Raw genomic sequence first — 24,921 nt, forward strand, 5'->3', positions numbered from 1 at the left:
CATATATGAACCCTAAGTTGAAAGGATAAATGGATAACCTAATGGTATTTGGTATGAATACATACTTGTTCCAAAGGTAATAACATTAACACCAATGACAAGAATTCTAAGAATTAAAAATAACAGTTGACCATTCAATAGCACAGGGGTTGCGGGTACTGACTCTCCACAGTGAAAAAGTCTGTATATAACTTGTGAATTCCCCAAAACTTAACTACAAATAGTCTACTGTTGACTGAAAACTTTACCAATAATATAGTCGATAAGCATTTATTTTGTATAAGTATTTTATATTGTATTCTTACAATAGTACTTAATCTTTTCTTAATGTTTTTGGTATTTCAAGGCTATACATCATCTGCAAGGTGTTCAAATTGTCCGAGATCTCTAAAAATTTTTCTAGTATATTGAAAAAATCTGCATAAAAGTGGACCACTGCAGTTCAATCCTGTGTTGTTCAAGACTGAACTGCAATAGATTCGGTAACAAAATCATTCAGTAATTCTACTCAACAGTTTTACTCCATTAAGTTTCTCCTGGTAAAAGCTATTGGAGTCTTCTATCATCTATAAAATTATAATAACAGGCATTTTTATATGTTCCCAGTATAATTATAATGGAGACCGCACTGAAGAGCCTATGGTAAAAGAAGTCCAAAATGCCTTCAAAATCATCCAGCATCAAATAAAGATTAAATTTTGTTCTCCGAAATTTTATGGTTGAATGTATTTTATGTTCTGATGTTTGAATATTGGTCACTTTCGTATTACACATTAAACATAATACTTGGATAATCAGGACAGTTCGTTATCCCTTAAGCATGTAAAATAATGAGGCTGACTACACGTGTTCCATTCCTTTCAGCCACCAAAATCAGGGAAGCATCTCACTCAGGTCTCCTTAGTCAGAAGGATTTGTATTTCCACTTGGAGTCACTCCCATAAATATGAACGCACAATGTTATGCTCATTTCATGGTATCTGCAATCCATGTAGAACAGAAAGATCTAGAAGTGCAAGGTTTTTGGCAGCATTATAGTTCACTGGCTTACATTTGCAGGCAAACCTCAAGTTTATGTAATTCTGCCCCATAGGACAAATTAATAAAGTTTCACTATCTTTCAGGAAAATATGTATTCCATAATTATACTACTAATTCAAATGCCAGAAATGAATAATGAGCAGCTAAACAAACCATTTCCCTTTTAATTCGTCCATGTCAAAAAGTAATTTTGGTACAACTTGGGACAGACTTCAGAGTACTGAAAAGGAAACATTTGTTCTAATTTTTTTCATTTTGGAAAAATAATTAGAAATCCCAAAGCCGTGAAATAAACGTTTTAAAATAGTAACTCTCTTAGCCAATTGATTCTTTTTCAAGATTAACAGGCAGAGTAGAGCTAAGGGTAACACCTCGGGCTCTTTCTTGGAAGAATCTACTTTTTAGATAATCAGGATATATTCTAAGTTACACAGAGATTCTCAAGAAGTCACGATCCGCTTTTCCTATGCCAAGTTATGCAATATGTAGAATTCAAGAAAATTTTTTGATTTTTTTTTCCTCTAAGACTTTCCTAATATAGGATTAGGACCCCATAGATGAGTAACCAGAGCACCTTTGGTTTCTATATTCCTAGAGATTTTCTAGAGTTTTCTCCAAGGTCCTGAAGCCAGAGGTTATATTTTCATTGAAATAGTTTGTGTTAAAGTTCTGTTTAAAATGGAGATACTAGTATACATCTGCCTTCATGTGTAAACAAACTGTTCTTTTAAAACAATTCTGATTGCCCTCCAATTCTGATTGCCCTACAGTTTATTTACTAGAAATGAGATGACTTTTTAAAAACTCATTTGTTAAATCCTGGTTGACCTTGCTGTAACTCCTTAAAATTTGCACATGTGAACAGCCTCAAGCACACGTGAACCAAGACCTTGCTAGCCCCTTACCATCATCTTCACACTCTTCCAGAGGCTTCTGCTGCTTGTTCAGGCACCGAGGGTCTAACCAAGATGTTGTTTTCGTGTTATGGCTGAAATCCAGAAACAAAAACAAGAAATGCATTTGAAAAGAGAGAGAGAGAAAAAGCAAAAAGCTCAATGACAACAGAATTACATGTTCTTGAACATTTTCCGTCAACCAGAGCAAAGCTACTTCCCAAAAACAAACTCATCCCAGAAGAGAGCCCGAGTTTGGAATTACAAAAAGCTTGGGAAATGTCCATTGATGGATGAATGGGTAAAGAAGATGTGGTATATACATACAATGCAGTATTACTCGGCAATCAAAAAGAATGAAATCTTGCCATTCACAACTGCCTGGATGGAATTAGAGGGTATTATGCTAAGTGAAATTACTCAGTGAGAGAAAGATATCATAGGACTTCACTCGTATGAGGACTTTAAGATACAAAACAGATGAACATAGGAGAAGAGAAGCAAAAATAATATAGAAACAGGGAGGGGGACAAAACATAAGAGACTCTTAAATACAGAGAACAAACTGAGGGTTGCTGGAGGGACTCCGGGTGGGAGCGGGGATGGGCTAAATGGGTCAGGGGCATTAAGGAATCTACTCCTGAAATCATTGTTGCGCTATATGCTAACTAAAATGGATGTAAATTAAAAAAAAGAAAAGGCTTGGGAAAAGCCTTCAGTAGGCTTTTTACTTATTTAAGGTATAATCATTCTGTTATGGAAAGCTTAAAATGTGATGTCAGTTTTATTTTTGAAAAATGGGTTCCAAATGATACCCCTTGTCTATGCTGTCTCCCCTTATCTAGACTGATTTTAGTCTTCACCTTTACAGAAGAGCAAACTCCAATTTGCTTTCAATTTGTCTGTGACTTAAACCTTGGATGCTGGAATTCACAAAGAAGGCTGCTATTTCACTCATTACATTACATAAGAACTCCCCCTGACAGCACGAAACTACCTCAATTCACACAATTGGCTCAAAGCTGCTAATACCTATCATTAATCGCAGCATCCTGAATTATGTTGCACACAATAGTGAAGACAACCCAAAATTACCTATCATAAACAAAATCTGGGCCAAAAAACCCCCCACAAAAGCTTGGAGAAGCTAAATGTGTCTGCCTCCCGGAGGGCATCGTCTGACTCCAGGGGAAGTGTTTCAAGAGACACTGAGTGAGGCCTTGAACGTCTGAAGGTGTGCGGGACCAGTGCAAGAGATAGATATTGGCCTTCAACCACGTTAAAAGTGGCACGAGAATGTCTGGAGGAAGTGCCCCGAAGCAGCTCAGGACCCTGGGATGAGGTTCTGCGTGAGCTCCCAGGCCAGTCTATGCAAGCTAAATGGGAGAGGCAAAGAACTACAAGGCCGGTAGTTCAAACTGCAAATCAGAAATGAAAAAAAAGAAAATTTTTTTTTTAAATTTAGGTAGTAACCTAAATTGTTTTTGGAAGTCTGAAGTTTGGGTTGTAAATGCTGAAAAACACTGCCATAGGCATTTTAAATGATTCAAATCTTATTAACTGCTGCAAAAACTTAAGGCTTAAGTGAAAAACAGAATGCGCAAATGTATATACAAATCATCTCAACTGTATTAAAAAGGAAAAAAAAAGAAAGTTAATATAATATAGTAACAACTACTGCCACTAATATGATTGATCTGCTTACAATGACCAGAATCTATTCTTTTTACCTATTCGTTACAATTTATTTCATCGTTATGATAACCTCATGAGGGAAGTATTGATGCATTTTACAGATGAGAAAACTGAGGACAGAAAAATGAGGACATTTGTACAAAGATACTCTGTGGGTACCGAGAAACACTGGCAATCAAACCCAGGGAGTCCAACACTACAACTCATGGTCTGTACTGTTCCTAAACCAGTAATATAGCAATAATGGTCACTGCGGCGATGGAAGATTATGTACAATTTTTTAAAAGCAATTCTGTATTATGAGATAATTATAGATTAACCTGTAGTTATCAGAAAGAACAAAGAGGGATCCTACATGCCCTTTACCCAGATTCCCCCAATGGTAACATCTTATAAAACTATAGTACAATGTCACTATGGAAAACCGACTGATATCCACAAGTCAAGACACAAAACAATTCCAACATCACAAGGATCTCTCATGTTACTCTTTTCTTTTAAAAATGTTTATTTACTTGAGAGAGAGAGACAGAGAGACAGAGAGAGAGAGAGCGAGCAAGCATGAGCCGGGGAGGGGCAGAGAGAGAGGGAGACAGAGAATCCCAAGCAGGCTCTGAGCTGCCAGTGCTGAGCCCGACGTGAAGCTCGATCCCATGAACTGAACCATGAGATCATGACCTGAACTGAAATCACAAGTCAGATGCTTAATGGACTCAGCCACCCAGGCACCCCTCTCATGTTACTCTTTTATAGCCATATCTGGTTCCCTTCTAATCTCTGCCCCTAAAACCCTTTTTAAGTCCTTGGCAACTGCTAATCTCATGTTGTCCACATGTATAGTGCTGTCATTGCAAAAATGCTCTAAAAATGGAATCAGACAGTATGTAATCTTTGAGGATTGCTATTTTTCATTTATTCTCATCAAGGTTGTTGTATATATCAATAATAACTTATTTTTAATGCTGAGTAGTATTCCATGGCATGAATGTACCAGAGTTTAATCACTGAAGGACATCTAGGTTATTTCCAGTTGTTGGTTATTTAGGAAAAATCTACTATAAACATACATGTCCAGGTTTTTCTGTAAATATAAGTGTTCACTTCTTTGGCCAAATGTGCAAGTGCTGAGTCATATGTATGTGTGTGTGTGTGTGTGTGTGTGTGTATATATATATATATATATAATGGAATATTACTCAGCCATCAAAGGGAATGAAATCTTGCCATATGCAACGCCGTGGATGGAACTAGAGGGTATTATGCTAAGCAAAATAAGTCAGTTAGAGAAAGTCAAATACCGTATGATTTCACTTCTATGTGGAATTTAAGAAACAAAACAGATAAGGGAAGGGGGGAAAAAAAAGAGAGGGCAGCCATAAAAGACTTCTAACTATAGAGAACAAACTGAGGGTTGCTGGAGGGGAGGTCGGCAGGTCATGTGCTAAATGGGTGATGAGCATTAAGGAGGGCACTTGTTGTGATGAGTACTGGGTGTTATACTAAGTGATGAATCATTAACTCTACTCCTAAAACCAGTATTACACTACATGGGAACTAACTAGAATTTAAATACTTATAAAAATAAAATAAAAACTTATTGACGATTTTAAAAAAAGAAACCACCCAACGGCTTTCTAGAACACCATACAATTTTACATGGCCACCAGCAATGATCTAGTTTCTCTGCATCTGTGCCATCATTTGCCGTTCTTACTATTTTTTATTTTAGCCATCCTAACAGGTATGTAATGATATTTTTCTGCGTTTAATTTGCATCTCCCTCATGGCTAATGATGGTGAACATTTTTTCACGTGCTTCTTTGCCATCTGTATATCCTTTCAGTGAAACGTCTGCAGCTCCTTTTCTCACTGATCTTTTTTTTTTTTTAATGTTACTATTGAGTTTGGAGAGATCTTTATACACTCTAGATAACAGTCCATTTTCAGATATGGGGTTTGCAAACGTTTTCTCCCACTCTGTAGTTTGCTTTTTAAAACATCCTCTTATTCGGGTCTTTAGTGAAGCAAATGTTTTTTTTTATTTTGATGATGCTGTATTTATCAGTAATTCCTTTTAGGGTTCAATGTTTTTGATGTCAAGTCTTAAAAACTCCTTGTCTGGACCTAGAACTCAAAAAAAATTTTTTTTCCTGAAAACTTTTATTGCCTTGTGTTTTACACTTAAGTCTGTGATGAGCTACTGTGAATTAATTTCTTTGTATAAATTATGAGGCTGAGGTTGAGCCTAATTTATTTATCTCTGGCTAAACATTCGCTCCAATAGCACTTCTTTGAAAAGGCTATCTTCTTCCCTGCAGTGAATGGCTTTGGCATCTTTGTTGAAAATCACTTAGACATACTTGTGGGTCTGTTTCTGGGTTTCATTGATCCACGTGCCCATTTCGTCGCCAACACCACACAGCCTCCGTTACTGCGGCTATATAATACGTCTTGATAATGGACAAACTGATTAAGTTTATTCTTCTCTTTTAAAACTATTCCAGCTATTTTGGCTCCTTTGCCTTTCTATATAAACTTTGTTTATTCATGTCTAGTGTTGTATTTTTATTTTTGAGAGGGGGGCAGGTGCAGAGAGAAAGGGGGACACAGAGGATCAGAAGGAGGCTCTGTGCTGACAGCAGAGAGCCCGATGTTGGGCTCCAACTCAGAACCGCGAGATCATGACCTGGGCCAAAGTCAGACACTTGACCAACTGAGCCACCCAGGTGCCTCCCTATATAAATTTTAAAATAAACTTGTCTATACTAACAAAAGCGTTCAATGAGATTTTGACAGAATTTTTGCTAAACGTGCATAACCATTTTGGGAAAGTGGACATCTTTACTATATAATTGAGTCTTTCAATCTATGGAAGACATCTCTCCATTTAGACTTTCTTTGATTTCTTTCAACAACATTTTGTAGTCTGCAGTATATAACATCCTAGACACATCTTGTTAGATTTATGCTTAAGTGGAGTTTTTTGGGAAGAAAATGTGAATTATATTTTTTCTTGAATTTTGATGTCCATAAATACAATGGTCATAAATACAATGATATTTGTATGCTTATCTTTTATCTTGTGATCTTGCTGAACTTACTGATTCTAGAACATTTTTTTACATTTCTTGTGATTTTGTACTTTCTTATACATTTCTTGGGTATGGTCATGTGATCTGCATAGAGGGACAGTTTTCTTCCTTCTTTTTCAAACTATAGGCCTTTTATTTCCTTTTCCTGACTTACTCTCCTGGCTAGAACTTACAAAACCAGGTTGATTAAGAGTGGTGAGACCTGGGGCGCCTGGGTGGCTCAGTCGGTTGAGCATTCGGCTTCGGCTCAGGTCGTGATCTCACGGTTTGTGGGTTCGAGCCCCGTGTCAGGCTCTGCGCTGACAGCTCAGAGCCTGGAGCCTGCTTCAGATTGTGTGTCTCCCTCTCTCTCTGCCCCTGCCCCCCCCCCCCCCCCCCTCACACTCTGTCTCTCTCTCCTTCAAAAATAAGTAAACATTAAAAAAAAAAAAAAAAAAAAAGAGTGGTGAGAGCTAATATCCTTACTTGTTCCCAATCATACAGGGGAAGTATTGTTTTTGTCTTTTACCACTAAGTGTCATGTTAGCTGTAGGTTTTCTGTAGATATTCTTTATCAAGCCAAGAAAATTCCCCTTGTTCTTGTTTTTTCTGAGAACTTTTATCATGAATGAGTGCTGAATTTTGTCAAAGACTTTGCATTGATAAATATGATGTCGGGTTTTTTCTTTAGTATCTTAATATGGTAGATTGTATTTATGAATTTTCCAAATATTGAACCAGTCTTATATCCTTGGGATAATTCCCACTTGATCATGGTATAAAATTCTTTCTCTGTTATGGAGTATTATTTGCTGATATTTTGGTACAGATTTTTATGTCTATAATCATGAGCTCTTGCTCTGTAGTTTTCTTTTTTTCTTAGACTCTCCTTGTTTGTTTTTGGTAACAATGTAACAACAGTCTCATAAACATAATTGGTAAGTGTTCCTCTACTTCTGTTTTCACGAAGAGACTGTATAGAAATTTAATTCTTGGAGCGGTTCTCCAGTGAAACCATCTGGGCCTGGAGATTCCTTTTTCATGAGTTTTTAAACGACAAATTCATTTTCCTTAGTCATTATGGAGCTATTTAAATTATCTATTTCATACAGACGAGTTGTGGTAGTTCGTGCTTCTCATGAAATTGGTCCATTTTATCTAAGTTGTCAACTTTAGTGTGTAGGTTTGTTGGCAACATTCTCTGATTACCTTTTAATGTCTTCAGGGTCTGCGGTGATTCCCTGTTTGATTCCTAATGCTGGTAATTTGTGTCTTCTCTAATCTTTTTCTTTGTCACTTTCACTTGGCTATTGTTCACTGAACAGCAGACCTTCAACTTCAATTTGAATATAACAGATTTACTTATATTTTTATTTATTTTATAGCTTAATTGGCCACTTTGTGGTTGTTTTTTTTTTTTTGTCTTAGGTTGTTTTTTTTTTTTAAGTGGGATATAAACCATGGTAAATCTTAACAGAGAATCTTAATAATAGAGCCAAAGTGTAGCATTTTAAAAACTGACTATTATTGTGGCACACAGATGGCTCATTTGGTTAAGTGTCTCACTCTTCATTTCGACTCAGGTCATGATCTCATGATTCATGACATCAAGCTCCGTGTCAGGCTCTGTGCTGATCGCGTTAAATAAACATTAAAAAACAAATTTAGTGGGGCACCTGAGCAGCTCAGTTAGTTAAGCGTCTGATTTTGGCTCAGGTCAGGACCTCACGGTTTGTGAGTTCGAGACCCACGTCAGACTCTGTGCTGACAGCTCAGAGCCTGGAGACTACTTTGTATTCTGTGTCTCACTCTTTCTTTGCCCCTCCTCCATTCACAGTCTGTCTCTCTCTCTCTCTCTCAAAACTAAAAACACATTAAAAAAAATTTTAAAACAAATTTTAAAAAGTTGACCATTATTGGAGAAAAAATGCTATTACCTGAGATTCTTAGAATAATTTCAATTGTTTGTATATTTTTCCATTTTTAGTAAACCACTTATTAAATGCTTAATTTTAAAAACATTTTTTTAAAAGTTGATTTATTATTGAGAGACAAAGAGAGACAGAGTATGAGCAGGGGAGGAGCAGAGAGAGTAGGAGACACAGAATCCAAGCAGGCTCCAGGCTCTGAGCTGTCAGCACAGAGCCCAACACGGGGCTTGAACCCACAAAGTGCGAGATCATGACCTGAGCCAAAGTTGGACGCTTAACTGACTGAGCCACCCAGGCTCCCCTTAAATGTTTAACTTTTAGTAATATCTTATATATACATATACATATATATGTATATATGTATATGCATATGTATACACACATAGATATATGTAAGTTTTATAATTTTGAAAGATTTTTCACATCTGTATAGTGTAATCCACCCTTTATTCACAGAAGCTAAGCTGTAAGCTCTCCAGCGGATGACTGAAACTGTAGATTTATAGTACCAAATCCTAAATATACTATGTTTTCTCCTATACATACATACCTATGATGAGGCTTAATTTATTAAATTAGGCACAGTAAGAAATTAACAATAGCTAATAAAAAAGAACAATTATAACAATATCTTATAAGAAAATTTACGTGAATGTGGCCTCTCTCTCTCAAAGTACATTATTGTACTGTACTCACCCTTCTTCTTGTGGTGACGTGAGATGATAAAATGCCTATGTGATGAGATGAAATGAGGAGAGTGACATAAGCACTGTGACGTAGCATGAGGCCACTAGTGACCTTCTGACAATGTGTCAGGAGGATCATCTGTTTCCAGAACACAGTTGACCATGAGTGGCTAAAACTGTGCCACGTGAGACTGCAGGGTAGGGACTGGGGGAGGGAGACTACCATATTCTCAAATTTCAATCCATGTAATTGCACCGTGTTAAAAAAAAAAAAAATCAACTTAGAATGGATCATACACCTAAATGGAAAATGTAAGCAATAAAACTTCTAAAACAAAGATGGCAGACAAGGACAGCTTTATAACTTTGATTTAGGCAAAAACTTCTCAGCCAGCACACTAAAAGCACAGCCCAGGAAAGAAAAACATTGATAAATCAGACTTCCTCAAAATTAAGAACTTGGGGCTCTTCAAAAGACACAGTCAAGACAATGAAAAGTCTGACTTGGAAAAAATGTTCACAAACCACAAAGATGTTAAAGGAACTGTATTCAGAATGTATGAAGAACTCTTAAAACGCAACTGAAAAAAAAAATAAAACAACAACAAAAAACCCTAAAGCCCTTGCAACCCAATTAAAAAAAAGTAACCAAAGAATTTACTGAATGGCTCCATATGTTCTTTATATATTACGCCCTAATTTATATATACACCAGAATATGGTTGTTTCACTCTTGAGGGAAATTATTAACTTAAGCTTCTTCAAGATCCTCAGACTCAATGATTGGAAGGCTGTGCTGATTGCTTTTTGGCACAAAGCCTGTGAAACTATATGAAAAATACCATCAGCGCAAAATCAGTCCTTTCAGATGTTAATTTACAACCGTAGCCACTAGGGGGCGAGAAGGAAGAGTGACGACATAAAGAGACAGCTTCAGAGAGGACAAAGGGTATACTTTACTCTATAAAATAGACTTCTCCATTTTCGGTGTACGCCATCTCCCAGTTCTCGGGTAGAGGACCTAAATTATCCTCTGCACAAAGAGGTAGGTATTGAGGGAACTTCTGAGAAGCGTCCGTGATGGGAGCAGCGACGATGCTACTATTCACAGGCGGTAACGCTGTTTCTTGGAGAGTGTGCTCTTCCTGGGCACCAGAATCGGCTGTCAAATTGCAGAGAGAGGAGGAGAGAGAGACAGAGAGAGAAAAATTCATCAATCATACCTCAAAACAAGGTGTTCACTACTGTCTGCATCTATATTCTTAAAAGCCCTCGCTCTTTCCCAACTGCTGGCCATCAACTCTATTGTTTTATTTCGACGGAAGTTCTCTTAATAGAAAACATCAAAATGACAGACCACATTTATCGCACTTAAAAAGAAAGAAGAGAAAGACAGGCTCAAATAACACTGCTCAAAACCTTGGAAATGCCAAAGAAGAAACAAATTCAGAACTAAAACCCTAACGTCTCTTATACCAATAGGGGCATCAAAACACAGACTGAGCCACACTCTCACTCCTAGGTGTCATTTGGTTTCATGACTCAGAGGGCCTTGGACAGCAAGAAGAAAACACAGATAGGGTGGCATCATTCTCCATTTTTGTAACAATTATTTAGAACATTTTTGGTAGACAGTGGCAAAGATCAAAAACCGGCACATCAAGCTGGCAAGTATATAAAACTTTAGAGCATAGACACAGCTATCCCAGTGAGTCAGATTCTAGCTTCTTTTGGAAAAGTAAGCGAATGTTCTTGCAAAAAACAAGACAGTTACCCCCAGAACAGTATCATGTGGGTGGACTAATTTGACTTGGGTTTTAAAAGAAGACTCGAAGTACATGAATCTCCTTGCGTTCTTATTAACTGGAAACATCAAGAGATGATGTCATCAACGTATCTACAAATGGCGCTGCTGACATTCTGGCTGAATTTTTATGAGGATGTTAAACGTCAGTCTCCACGGGGCTTTAAAACATAAGAATCAGGAGTTGTGGTTATTTTCCACCTCCCACAGTAACTCTCCTGCAGACACTTATGATTTCTGAAAGCAGCCTGAGGAATAATGAAAGGCCGTTTTCCAATCTTTCTCTCATGACTCGCTCCCAATGATGCACAAGAGAATGAAGCTAATTCAGAAGTTGGATGGAGGGCACATGGAGCCTATTAAACAACCACTTCCACCAAAAATCTGCCACCACTGAGGAGGACGCCTGTGGTCTTTCCCTGCAATTCATCTCTACCCTCTTTCTCTAAAACCAGCTCTCAGACTTCCCTTTGGAAATCCAACCCATCAAAGTCCTTGTGGGGACTGACTTAAACCCACACCTAGCTCATGTGGTATGCCCAAGTCACAGGGCTATCACTCTTGCCTTTCTTATTGGGTCAGGTGCCTGATCCAAAGCAAATGAATGTCAGGCATACAAGCGTTTGCTGGAATTATCTTCTTGATGCTGAAATTATTAAGCTGACAGATTCTCATGCTGTAGGTGCTCGTGGCCATCTTGACACAGGTTGGCAAGACCTGACTTAGAATTAAGTCTACAAAGCGGACAGCAGAAATGAAAGAGAAAGCTGCCTAATGTTTCTGCCTGAGCCACTGATTCCATGTACTCCTGGCCTCTTCAGTTGCTTGATCCTCTAAATTCTTGCTTAAGCCAATTTGAGTTGGTTTCACAATTTGTATCCATGAGTGCAGGTTAATAAAAGAACTAGAATTTTTAAGGAGAAAAAAGGAAATGAAGCCACAACAGGGAAGAAACAATTTGAAATTACAAATTGACAGAAAATAAATTCGAAACTTGGCAAGATTTAAAAGAGTCGCCCTTAAGTCTCTAGGAGCCAACGTATATTCATTTTTGGTATTTTATGTTTTTATTTTTGAGAGAGAGAGACAGAATGCGAGCAGGGGAGGAGTAGAGAGAGAGGGAGACGGAATCCGAAGCAACTCCAGGCTCCGAGCTGTCAGCACAGAGCCCAACGCGGGGCTCGAACTCACGGACCGCAAGATCATGACCTGAGCCGAAGTCGGACTCCCAACCGACTGAGCCACCCAGGCGCCCCTTTTCTGGTATTTTTAGAATGTACACTTCCTCCATGGACGTGTACATAGCAATCACCCGGAAAGATGGTGAAAATGCAGATTCTGACTCCCTACTATAGAGAATAGACTTGGGGGATCGTTCCAAAATGTGCATTTTTAAACCACCCAGTGATGGAGATTCAGATACAAGAATCATACTTGGAGGACAGAGATAAAGAGGTCTCAAAAGACTCACTAGAAATTCACCTTCTGGGAGGGGTTCTGTCTTGCTGCCGATGGGCCAGAGTCCAAACTCCTATGTCTGCAGTGCCAGCTGAGGCACAAATAATATGTCTAGATGGAGCATTGCAGAGGGTGCAGCCTTTCTGATGGGGGCAAGGAATTCTGTGTGCCATGTCAGCGTCCTGAGGAAGAGTGGACTCAGTATTTCCAGATTTTTTTTTTAATGTTTATTTATTTTTGAGAGAGAGACAGAGACAGAGACAGAGCATGAGTGGTGGAGGGGCAGAGAGAGAGGGAGACATAGAATCTGAAACAGGCTCCAGGCTCTGAGCTGTCAGCACAGAGCCCAACACGGGGCTTGAACTCACGAGATCATGACCAGAGCAGAAGTCAGATGAGCTACCCAGGTGGCCCCTCCAGATCTGTTTTTTAAAGAGAAGGTGGGAATCTGTATTTTTATGCAAAACGTTCCCAATACTTCAATCACAATTCCTTTAAAAAAAAATAGTGAAGCAATATGGCACAAGCAAAAAAAAAAAAAAAAAAAAAAAAAACCAAAACCAAAACAAAAACAGAAAGAGAAGAGAACAAATACTGATTACAAGCACTGACTTAGAAGCCAGACTGCCTAACTTTGAATCCTGGCCTCACCTTTTACTAATTTGGGCAACACACTTAACCTCTGAAAGCCCTGGTTTCCTCATCTATAAAATGGGGATAATGGTACCAACCTCACTGGGTTGTGGGGAGGAATGCATGAATTTAGTAAAGCAGCCGGTGCAGTGTGTAGGATACAGCTAACAGTATTTGTTAGCTGCTATCATCCTCAGTTTCTTCATCAAAGTTATTATGATTAACCTTTGTCTTCAGGTCAGCTTGGGCCCTCAGGATGGATGTGACATCAGACCACAGTCCAGATCACAGAGTTTGCCCGTTTCTAGCTGTGTGACTTCAGAACAGACGGACTGCCTTTCTGAGCAACTGATTCCTCAACTGTAAGGTGAAAACAAAACGCACATGCCAGAAGAACTGAAGGACTGAGGACACGTAAAATGCCTGCCAAAGGGCCTGGCACTCAGCGTGGGCCTGACGGGTCCTCTGGGACTGGGACCAGCTTCTAGAAAGGCAAATGTCCAAAGTCAGTGATCATCTTTTAACATGGTATTTAAGGGCTAGAGAAGTCCTAGGACAATGGATGACATTCAATAATTTTATGTAAGAATTTTAATCAACCCATTTTAATAGAAGCTGGATGTAACAAAAAAAAGGGGGCAGTGGCAACAGGCTGGACATAAACATTAAAGGATTCGGTTAAACTCTCAATGTAATTTATGTAAAAAGCAAAGTCCTGCCAGCGTTCCAAAACCTTGACTATGGGAAGGCAATGTTAGCTCACTGGCAAAATATCTAAGCAACTATAATTTCCTAAAGAAAAATTAAAATTCCTCTAGCAACTAGACCTTATTGTAAAGTATCCAAATATTTTTCATTTTGTATATTGTACACGTCTTCTTTAAACACATGCTTGATTGAGGTATGACTGACTTACAAAAAGCCATCGATATTTTTTATTAAAAATATTTCAGCTTCACCGAGGTACAGTGACAAAATTGTAAGATATTTAAAGTGCACATGATGATGACTTCATACTGTCAAAGGATTCCTCCCATCTAATTGATGAACAAAAACAAAGCTACAGATGTTTAATGTGAGCAACTTGACGTGTTTGGCTTTCTGTGTCTTCTTTCCAGTTCAACAGAACCTCAAACAATCTCATTCTTTTAAAGAAAATGCAAAGTCCAAAAATGAGAGGCTGGAAAAAAGTACAGACTTAAAAATTAATAGTCCTAATCATGGCTTTGACCTTGACATGTGCTCTGATTTCAGAACATCTTTCAATGGATTCACCGAACATTTAGGAGCATTGCTGTCACTCTCTTATGAAAGGTTGCCAATGGATCCCAACGGGATAGGTAGAAGGGACTGTTGGAACACAGACCGGATGGGCAACGAGGAAGCCCGGTTCTCCCACTGTCTAGAGTGAGGGAACATGCACTTTTCCTTGGTGATCTCATCTGCAAAATGGGGGAGGTAATACCTATGTTGCTTATCTCTAAAGATTTCCAGGTGGTTCATAGGATACATGTGAAAAGGACTCGTAAACCATAAATAACATCGATAACTTTTTCATTCGTAGTAAATAGGAAGCTTCCAAGCATTTAACATACACATACACATACACATACTTGGGGGCTTTTGAGGGTAACTTTGAGAATATAAACTCATGTCAAAAATACACTTCCGGAGCCTATATTGCATTATGTACTTTGAGATTATGTGCATCCTTGACTGGGTACATAACTAATAAACCTGATTGAAAACACAAATAGCACACTGGATGAGCATGTAGGCTCTGGAGTCAGCTTGAAATGACAGCTCTGACACTCACTGGTTTTGTGAACTTGGACAAGCTATTAGACCTCTCTAGCATATGGGTAAAGAGCTTAGCAAAATGCCTGCCACATAGCAATGGAGAAACATTAGCTCTTAGAGTAATATTATCTCTTGACAGTCCAAAGCAATGCTTTATCATTGCCTACTAATGGAAAAGAAGCATCAGCAACCTCATGTTCAATAACAGGGGGGCTGGTGGGAGAAAAAAAAGGCTTCAAAACACAATTAAATATCTTGATGTCTCTTACAGGAGGTTAATGGATAAACTAGCTACTTTTTAGTTGTGGTGGCTTGTTACATATTTTCCAAGCTGTACGAAACAAAGTACTTATACAAATGTGCTTTTTAAAATTTTTTATTTGTATAAATGTGTGTGCTTGGCTCATAACTCTACCTTCATGAAGCACACATAGCGTTCATTTTCAAGGGCTCCTTCAGGTCCATAGTTTGGGCACAGTGTACTGTGGGGAGTATCTGGGGTGACTGTTCACTGCTCAGCTCCTGCCTCAGTCACAGACGGTGGCAGGGATTGTGGCCACCTCCCCAGGATGCTTCTGACCATGTATTTCCTGCCTTTGCCTGCAGACATTCCCAATATCACTTAGGCATGCTATTTAGACATCTTGTGCCTCTTTCCAAAGCCACAGAGCAGAAATCTGCTAAGATAATAACAACAGCATGTGAATTAAAAATATCCTGGTCAATATTTTTAATAGCTCCATAGTGTTTCCGTATTTGGATATGACACTCATTCCTTTATCACAACTCTCGCAACCCAGAGCCAAGACCTCATTATGTTACTGTCACTCTGTGCTCCAAGTGGCTGGTGGATTGCTACTTAAAGTGGTTCAGAGAGCAAAATGCTTTGACATAGCTAGTTTGATACACATATCATAGACACAGAGATACACACAGTGTCAATTATTTGAAAGAATTTATATGAGTTAGGGTATGACAGGCTGTCAGCTGTCATAGTTACAGCTCGGTAAGTGAGGAGGCATTTACTCAACACACTGAGGATACCCATCACATGTACATCTGAACATCACTTCTCTATGCATCCTACCAGCTTTCTGGGGGTTAGGACAGGAAGCTGCAGAAGACGTTCAAGTGTCACTTGGCTTTTGTGTGTGTGCGTGTGCGCGCACGGAATGAATGATCAGACTGAATACAGCAATGATGACCTGGGCCCAAAAGTTTTTCTTCGATGCCAGGATTTCAAGCGAAGATTGAATGGAGTCAGAATTTCTGAGGCATGTTTTCTAAGAGACAAAGGTTCCTAGTAGTTAGACATAGGAAGTGTATTAAAACCAACTGTCAACAATTCCTACTTTGTTCTTGCTTTATACCAAGAAATTACTTAATAAATAGAGGAGAGACAAGGACACTCATGTCTCCTGGGGACCGTCTTCCACCTGGCAGGAGTGTTTCACTGCATATCACTCCCCAGGTCTTCTTTCTGTGCCTGGAAATATGTTTTCGGTTACGTCATGATGTGCTATCCTTATTTGTTGAAAGATCAAGACATTATAATGTTAGCTACTTTTAAAAAGAAATATTTTAACTTTTTTTCAAAACTGGCTTTCATATCAGCAAGGACTACTAAATATGAATCAGATATTTCTACGTGAACGAAATGAACTGATTTAAATAAATGCCTATGTAATAAAAGATGGCAAATTTCTCCTAGCTGGAACAATAGTAGGTCAGCCCCTGGCCTAATCCATTCTAATTGGAAAATGAAAATTTTTGTGGACTCAAAATCTTAGAGCTAGAAGGGGGAACTTAGATATGATTTAACCTTAACCATTTTACAGATGAGGAAAGTTAGAAATTACGTTCATAGACAACTACTGAGAACCAAGAAACCAGGATAACAAATTAGGTCTCTTCTTTATCTAATGCTTCTTGCAGAAGGATTGGGTTACTGGTGTGACAATAAAGCCATCAAAAATTGTTTTAATTGTCATCTTGAAGAATTTCAGGCTTCTGAGCTTAATGAGAAAACGTCATGGGAATGCAAGCGGGTGCAGCCATTCTAGAAAACAGTATGGAGGTTCCTCAAAAAACTAAAAATAGAACTACCCTACGACCCAGCAATGGCACTACTAGGTATGTATCCAAGGGATACAGGTGTGCTGTTTCAAAGGGACACACGCACCCCCATGTTTACAGCAGCACTATCAACAATAGCCAAAGTATGGAAAGAGCCCAAATGTCCATCGATGGGTGAATGGATAAAGAAGATGTGGTGTATATATACAATGGAGTATTACTCGGCAATCAAAAAGAATGAAATCTTGCCATTTGCACCTACATGGATGGAACTGGAGGGTACTACGCTAAGTGAAATTAGTCAGAGAAAGACAAAATTCATATGACTTCACTCATATGAGGACTTTAAAAGACAAGACAGATGAACATAAGGGAAGGGAAACAAAAATAATATAAAAACAGGGAGGGGGACAAAGCAGAAGAGACTCACAAATATGGAGAACAAACAGAGGGTTACTGGAGGGGTTGTGGGTGGGGGATGGGCTAAATGGGTAAGGGGCACTAAGGAATCTATTCCTGGGAAATCACTGTTGCACTATATGCTAACTAATTTGGATGTAAATTAAAAAAAAAATAAAAAATAAAACAAATCAATAAAAAAAAAGAAAACGTCAAAGAGGCCTATATAGGCTGTAGAAAGCATTGAACAAACACATTTTCTTAAATATTCTATTAGATTTGCTAACACGAGAAGGAAAATAGGGAGCTTAACTAATTTCCCCATTATTGGGAAGGAGTCTACTCAAGTAAGGACTGTAGTGTGATGATGTCAAGAAAGGTCACCAAGAGAGAGAAACACCTCATATGCTGCAGATAGATAACTGCTCCATAGCTATACTCTAAAATATCGAAGAAATTACTTTTTAAGTACAGAAAGAACAGAAGAAACAAGGTGTTCTTCAAAGTCACAATATTATAAACGGGAGTGACTCACGTCTTGTGCAGGTGCTCCATCCTGAATTACTGTATAAAGTCAAACCTCCATAAAGTGAAAAACATTTGTGATCCATTCTTGGTCACTACACTAACCCAAGAAATAAACACCATAGCCTCTGTGAATGGTGCTCCCAGGAAGTGGGTGCTACCCAACCAGTCTAGTCTTACCTAGAGGCCTTGTCCTTGAAGATCCCCTCATAAAATACAACGTATCTAAGCTTGGGGGTACGTAGCCTTGAATGTACATATAAATGTACAACGCAATGAGTAATATATGTTATATAATATAGAATGCATATGCAAGACAGAAATGAGTATTTATTAGCTTTCCATGTTTCTCCATTTGGGGGCGGACAGAAAAATTGGCATAAGCTAACTGAATACATTATAGAGTTCCACTGGAATCTGTACTTGCAAAGTATGAGAGAAAAGGTTGCTATTAGCCTTCTATCAGCATCAATGAATATTAAACCGGTAAACAAATTATCTTATTTGTCTTTATAAGCAATCAGTCGTAATTATGGAATAGTGTCATGGCCAAGAAATAAATGAACAAAATACAAATATTCTTAAGACCTATCGTTTTGAAGAGAAGGAAATAATGCTGAATATTCTAGATTCCCTTCTACAGACATTTCATTCTAGCCCCTTTAAGATATTTGGGTGATGTTAACATGGTCTTGCAAAGAAGCATGAAAAATAGACCAAGGAAAAGTCACCTCTTCTCCACACCTTGCATGATCAGAGACAGAATTTTGTCAGCCCTTCTGAATTCTTCCTGAGAACAGACACCTTCTCATCACTGTCTACAAACGCCTCCCACCGCCTCTTCCCCCGAGTCCATCGAGGGGGAAGGTCATCTGGTCTTTACCTGTAAAGCTACTGTTCATTTCAGGAACGTCATCCTCCTCCTCATTCTCCGTGTGGACTATGCCAGCATTTTGCATATCATTGTAGGACTTGGTTCGCTTTGGGGTCGACTGCTTGGAGCCAGACTGAAGGCTTTGCAAGGCATCCGTCGTGATCACTTTCCCACTGACTGGCTGGCTAGGAGGTTTGGGTGTCCCATAATAGTTTCCTAGGTGATGGAGAGACACATTTGCATGTTTTAGAAAGAATACTTTGTTTTTTTCAAGACTTCACATCCAAATCTCTCAGCACATTAAAAAAAACATTTTTTTTTTTTTTTAAATAGAAAGCCAGAACAAACTGTATTTCATTTCTGGAATAGGTTACGAAAGAAGTCGTTCCTCCCCAGCTAGACATGGTTGGTGATTTCAGAAGCCAGGAGGAAAGCTGCATTGTTTAGTTGCAAAGTAGCTACTACTAGGGCTAAAAACAAAGGCGGCTGTACTGAATAGCAGAACTTCATCCTCAGTGCATTTGAAATTCAGTTGGTCACCTTTTTACATACATGCACCAGCATTATGCTGAATCCAATTTAGACCTAGCCTCACAGAAAATAAAAAATTCATTATTGCCAGCACCCTTACAGGCCTACAAAGTCAAGGTCACTTTCCCTTAATAAGGAGACTCCTTAAGAGGGAACCAGGGCATTATTTAAAAAGGAGGACAGTGAATACCACGTGGCACCTCTTTAACTGAATGGCAGACTTGACTCTCAGGGTCATGTGGGGTGGGAGTGAACCCTTGCCAAGTTCTAAGAGAAAACTGTGTCAATGAAGGCACGATGGCCACTCTTAGTAACTGTCCATTTCACGTTTAGCCACTTTTCCCCAGTGTTTGGCTCAGTGATTTTGAGCAGTATCTGGATGGATTTTTACATTTTTTAATTTTAATACGTGTGTATATTTTTAATGTGGACTAAAAAAAAAGTCTAGCTCCTAAGTTATAGTAGTAATATAAAGGTGACTTTTAAAATTAAGCGAAAAAGCAATACTTTTTAAAACTGACTTTAGGGGAGCCTGGGTGGCTCAGTCGGTTAAGTGGCCGACTTCAGCTCAGGTCATGATCTCTCGGTCTGTGAGTTCGAGCCCCGCGTCTGGCTCTGCTGACAGCTCAGAGCCTGGAGCCTGTTTCAGATTCTGTGTCTCCCTCTCTCTCTGACCCTCCACTGTTCATGCTCTGTCTCTCTCTGTCTCAAAAATAAATAAATGTTTAAAAAAAAAAATAAATAAAACTGACTTTAATTTTAAAAAGGCAGCTAGCTATAGGGGTGCCTGGGTGGCTCAGCTGGTTAAGCATCTCACACTTAGTTTCAGCTCAGGTCATGATTTCACGGTTTGTGGGTTCAAGCCCCACATCAGGCTCTGCACTAACAATGTGGAGCCTGCTTTGGATTCTTTCTCTCTCCCTCTCTCAAAATACATAAACTCAAAAAAAAAAAAAAAGATAGCTATATCTAATAAAAATTAATTAACCGAATAAATAATAGTAGTGGCAATGATTCCTTTTGAAAACTTAAATTAAAAATAAGTTATTTTAAAGAATATTTCAAACAAGTAATAGATATTATGTTCAGATGTAGACAAAATCATAAAGGTGATTCACGAATAGCCGAAGTTTGAAAAATGCAGCTTCTAATCAATAATACGCAGTGACTACATGATAAAAAAAAAAAAAAAGGTTAGCATTAGAATGCCACTAATCCATTCACCGTCTCACGTCTTTTACAGGAAGGCCAGGAAGATAAATTATACTGAATCTTTCAATAAATCCTAGGCAATGTTTGTAATTCCATGCTTCATAAAGTAGAATTTATAAATAATAACAAACCCTGTATACACTGTTTCTTCCCAAGGACTCAGCCCGCTGCCTAACTTCCATACATAATTACATAAAATACACATTTTACTACAAATGCACAAAAGCAAAAGGAGACAGTAACATGCTCTTCTGCACGAGACACACAGATGGTCAAGAAGTGGCTTCCATTGAGCCTTATTTTATAATTAAAATTCCTTGTTTATTAATATTATTTCTTTAAAGTCCTTTTTGAACCACGACACTTACGAATATACACACCCACTTTCTTTGACAGTGGTGTAAGACTGGGTGTCAGCGGGGAACTCTCAACACACAAGTTAAAAGGTGCAGGAGACTAGTGGGCATCTCTCTGGTATCCTTCCAGAGAGAAACCTAAAAAGCACATTCTGGAGGCTTGTACTCAACTGAATCATTATAGTTCTTTCACAGAAGATGATAGTATCAATTTCTTCAAAAAAACTTGTCAGGTGTCCAAGTTAAAGGTACAGAAACTGAATATAACCGCTAACACGTGGGCAAGGGTGAAGCACACGTATGAACCAAGGCCTCTTCTGCATTTCTACAGAGGTTACATCTAAGGACCTCCCACCCTTTTGCTGAAGTTGAAAGGAGACCACAGTGCTGACTTTTTCACAATCTGAAGCCTATTAATGAGGCAGGTAAGTAAAACAGCTCACGATTTAAAAGATTGTCTTCACAGGGAACAAAAAATAGAGACAAAGGTCTGCTGAATTTAATTCTAATTCCTTCTGATCACTATTACACTAAGCATCATGTTCATGTTTGAGTTAGAAGTTAAAGACCAAAGTCTATATAAGACTCTTCCACTCAAAGATGTGACCAAGGGATGGGTCCCTTTATTCATAATTTTATAATTATAATTTTACAAACATGATCATTCATTTCCAGTGTCATGAAACCAAATCAACATTCAGGAAGCTGTTGTCATTAAAAAAAATCAATGAAAACTTAGACATTTTCAATTAATGACAAAAATAAATGTTGGGAAAAGAAAAGTTCTACCTAAATTTGACAAATAGGTGTGGATTTTCCCAAGTTTTCAAGTGCAGAGTCTTTCTTAAATTAAGTGAATAGCAGATTTCAAAGCAACGATAAACTCCCCAAATAATCCATTTATTCACAGTTGTTTCCTGTTTCTGAAAATTAATACTGGACACAAAAAAAGTACCTATTATTATGCTGAACCACATGCAGTTACCGTCATAGAAGACAAAGTGTCTCGGGTCAGTCATCTCATTCAGGTTAATCTGAGGTATAGGCGTGAAAAGTATGCGGCCCACCAAAGTGGTAAAGAGACAGTTTTGCCTTCAAATCCTTGCTTCACCACTGACTCTGTGATCCTAGGCGTTTAGCCATTAAAAAACAAAAACAAAAACAAAAAAAACCCCTCATCGTCCCCTTCTGTAAAATTAGGGTTCTAAAAATACCTCGTTTGTATCTAGAGCACCTGAGTTGAGGATAAAATAAGATGGCCCATTAAAAGTCTTTAACTCACATGAAAGTCTGCTACTACACTGACACTCAAACACTACTTAAGTGTTGATAGTTTGTTTCTAATCATTAAAATGAGCTCATTCCTGGGGAGCCTGGGTGGCTCAGTTGGTTGGGCATCCGACTTTGGCTCAGGTCATGATCTCATGGTTTGTGGGTTCGAACCCCGTGTCGGGATCTGTGCTGACAGTTCGGAGCCTGGAGCCTGCTTTGGATTCTGTCTCCTTCTCTCTCTGCCCCCCCCCCCGCCCCCCGCCGTGTGCTCTGTTTCTCTGTCTCTCAAAAATAAATAAATGTAAAAACAAAATTTTTTGTTAAAAAATGAGCTCATTCCACCATGTTGGAAGGGTTAATGAGACAGTGTATCTGGAGTGCTTGGGACATAACTGGGTACTATTCCTTTACTCAGGCAAAATGTGCCAGAGACCAAACAACCTTGGCAAGTTTTTTACACTCAGTTTAATACTTCCTCTCTAAGACATAAATGACAGCCCCAGGCCTAGCGACCTCACAGGATGATCGTGAAGGTCAAATTATTTAACTTGCTGGAAGGTACCCTATAAACTATAAGGGGTCATAAATGGGAGATGGTGTAATTAGTCAGATCTCTCCAGCATTTATTTTCCTTGTTGACTACGAACTTTAGAAAAAAGCTTGTATTTAGTGGTTTTCTAATTACATAAGGTTCGACTTTCCTTCACAGATATGTTTTTTCCCATAGATTAAAAAAATAATTTGAATCAGTCACTAACATAAAAACGGAATCTTTCTTTTTCTTTTTTTCTTTTTTTTAAGATTTTGTCATTTTTAAGAAATTCCTACACCCAACGTGGGGCTTGAACTTACAACCCTGAGATTAAGAGTCACACACTTGACTGACTGAGCCAGCCAGGTGCTGCAAAAAATGGAATGTTTCTGATTCAAATCTGGATATACTGAGAAGTGCTGCTTGGCAAATATAAACTCTGGTTCCTTGGATTCCATCTCTTCCAGGTAATGTTGATGACAAGTACGTGACCAAAGCCAAGTCACCTGGAGTACACTTGTTGCATTAAGGATTTTTGGAGAGAAGTTGTTCTACCCTTGTGTGTCCCTGCTCTTGCTGGACAAATATCTTGGCCCCAGTCAAGGCTGATGCCATGCGAAGGTATGGTCGCACAAAGTAGCCTGGACTCAGGAGGGAAGGAAGAAAACCTAAAACTTCAAAACAGCCTTGGGGCACTTGGGTGGCTCAGTCAGTTAAGCATCTGACTCTGGGGTTCGCGATCTCACAGTTCATGGGTTCAAGGCCTGCATCAGGCTCTGCTGTGAAGCCTGCTTGGGATTCTGTCCCTCTCTCCCTCTCAAAAGAAATAAATAGAAATTAAAAAAAAAAAAAAAAAACCAAACAGCCTCAATAACTCAGATGGGTGTTAGTGATCCCTGGATGGATGTGGTTTCAGTCCCTGGACTTCTGGTGGGTGGGGTTATGCCGTAATCCACGTGCCTTTACCACAGAAGGACAGGCAAGGCAGGTGGGGCACTTGCCATTGGCTAGTCACCACCGGCTCCACTGCCTCCACCCACCCTCTTCATTCTCCAAATCTAGCTGCCTAGTCCCTGGGCACTTCCCCTACAACTCTCCCCTTCTGGCAAACTCCCTGCCTTATCAAGTTGCCATGGCGGTCATCGTCAGGCCCAACCTAGCCATGTTAGAAGCACCAACTTACAGAGAGTATGCACAAGAGACTCGCTGTGAGGGATACATGGATCACTTAACGGTATTAAATAAAAATCATCTCGAGAATTATAAATGATTAAAAAATTAATTTGGGTTATTACTTGGCACACTTCACAGTTTCCAGGAGACAGGAGCCTGACTCTCCTGCAGTCTCCACGTTAGCCAACACCAACATGTGCTTCCTGAGGTGGCCAGGCTCCCTCCCGAGTGGGAACGCATGTGTCTCTGCTGCTATTTTCGGAACTGGCTTTACAATAAACTTAACAGAGACGGTGACTGGGGAGGGAGGAGAGGGCAAGGGAAGACAGGAGAGGAAGCCACTGCTGGTCTTAATTAACAGACACACTCTTTGGCCATGACCACGTCAAAGAAAAATATTTTCTGACATGCATTTAAAAATTCATGGGAACTGCAAATCAATTTTTAGAGCTGGATAAAATATTTAAAGAGGACCGTAACCCTGAGTTTTAAGCCAGAATGAATCAAGTCTATACAGCCTCTCGCTTTGTACGAATTTAGTATTCATTCATTCATTTCCTGACTGGGAACCTGTTGCTTTGTTTGTTTGTTTTTGGCCAGGCACTGTGGTAGACACTAGAAATAAGATGTAAAAACGGAACTAAAACATGATCTTCACAAATGTTCTGTATGGTACACATCAGTTTCCTTAAACACCGTGCAAACAACAAAACTCTATTGCGTGGAGATTCTTTCTGATTGAATGGATCAGGGTGGGGCCCGAGATTCTAAATTTCTAACAAGTACTCAGGGGACACCGAACCTCCCTTTGCATAGAGAGCAGAGGTAACCAGATCAGAGAATAGCATTCCTCTTCAGTAGATGAGGAGTGCAGAGGCCAAGAGTAGCAGAAATGCTTGCCTTAGAGTCACTGGCTGGTCCAGGGTAAATAGCATTTAAGTTCTTTGTCCCCCAGTTTA

The 24,921-nt window shown here is 39.0% G+C and overlaps 1 protein-coding gene across 9 annotated transcripts in view; it reads right to left on the minus strand.

Moving 5' to 3' along the window:
* MAGI1 (membrane associated guanylate kinase, WW and PDZ domain containing 1) overlaps positions 1-24,921 on the minus strand; it is a 631,452-nt gene that overhangs the window by 94,463 nt on the left and 512,068 nt on the right. For all 9 annotated transcript variants that reach the window (XM_042929917.1, XM_042929912.1, XM_042929918.1 and 6 more), the window contains exons 4-6: positions 18,896-19,102; positions 10,278-10,479; positions 1,947-2,029 (exon numbers count right to left, since the gene is read on the minus strand). In XM_042929917.1, coding sequence (XP_042785851.1) covers positions 1,947-2,029; positions 10,278-10,479; positions 18,896-19,102 — 492 coding nt within the window. The remainder of the gene's footprint in view (positions 1-1,946; positions 2,030-10,277; positions 10,480-18,895; positions 19,103-24,921) is intronic.

The sequence above is a fragment of the Panthera leo genome, chromosome A2, assembly GCF_018350215.1.
Source record: "Panthera leo isolate Ple1 chromosome A2, P.leo_Ple1_pat1.1, whole genome shotgun sequence".
NCBI classification, from domain to species: Eukaryota; Metazoa; Chordata; class Mammalia; order Carnivora; family Felidae; genus Panthera; species Panthera leo.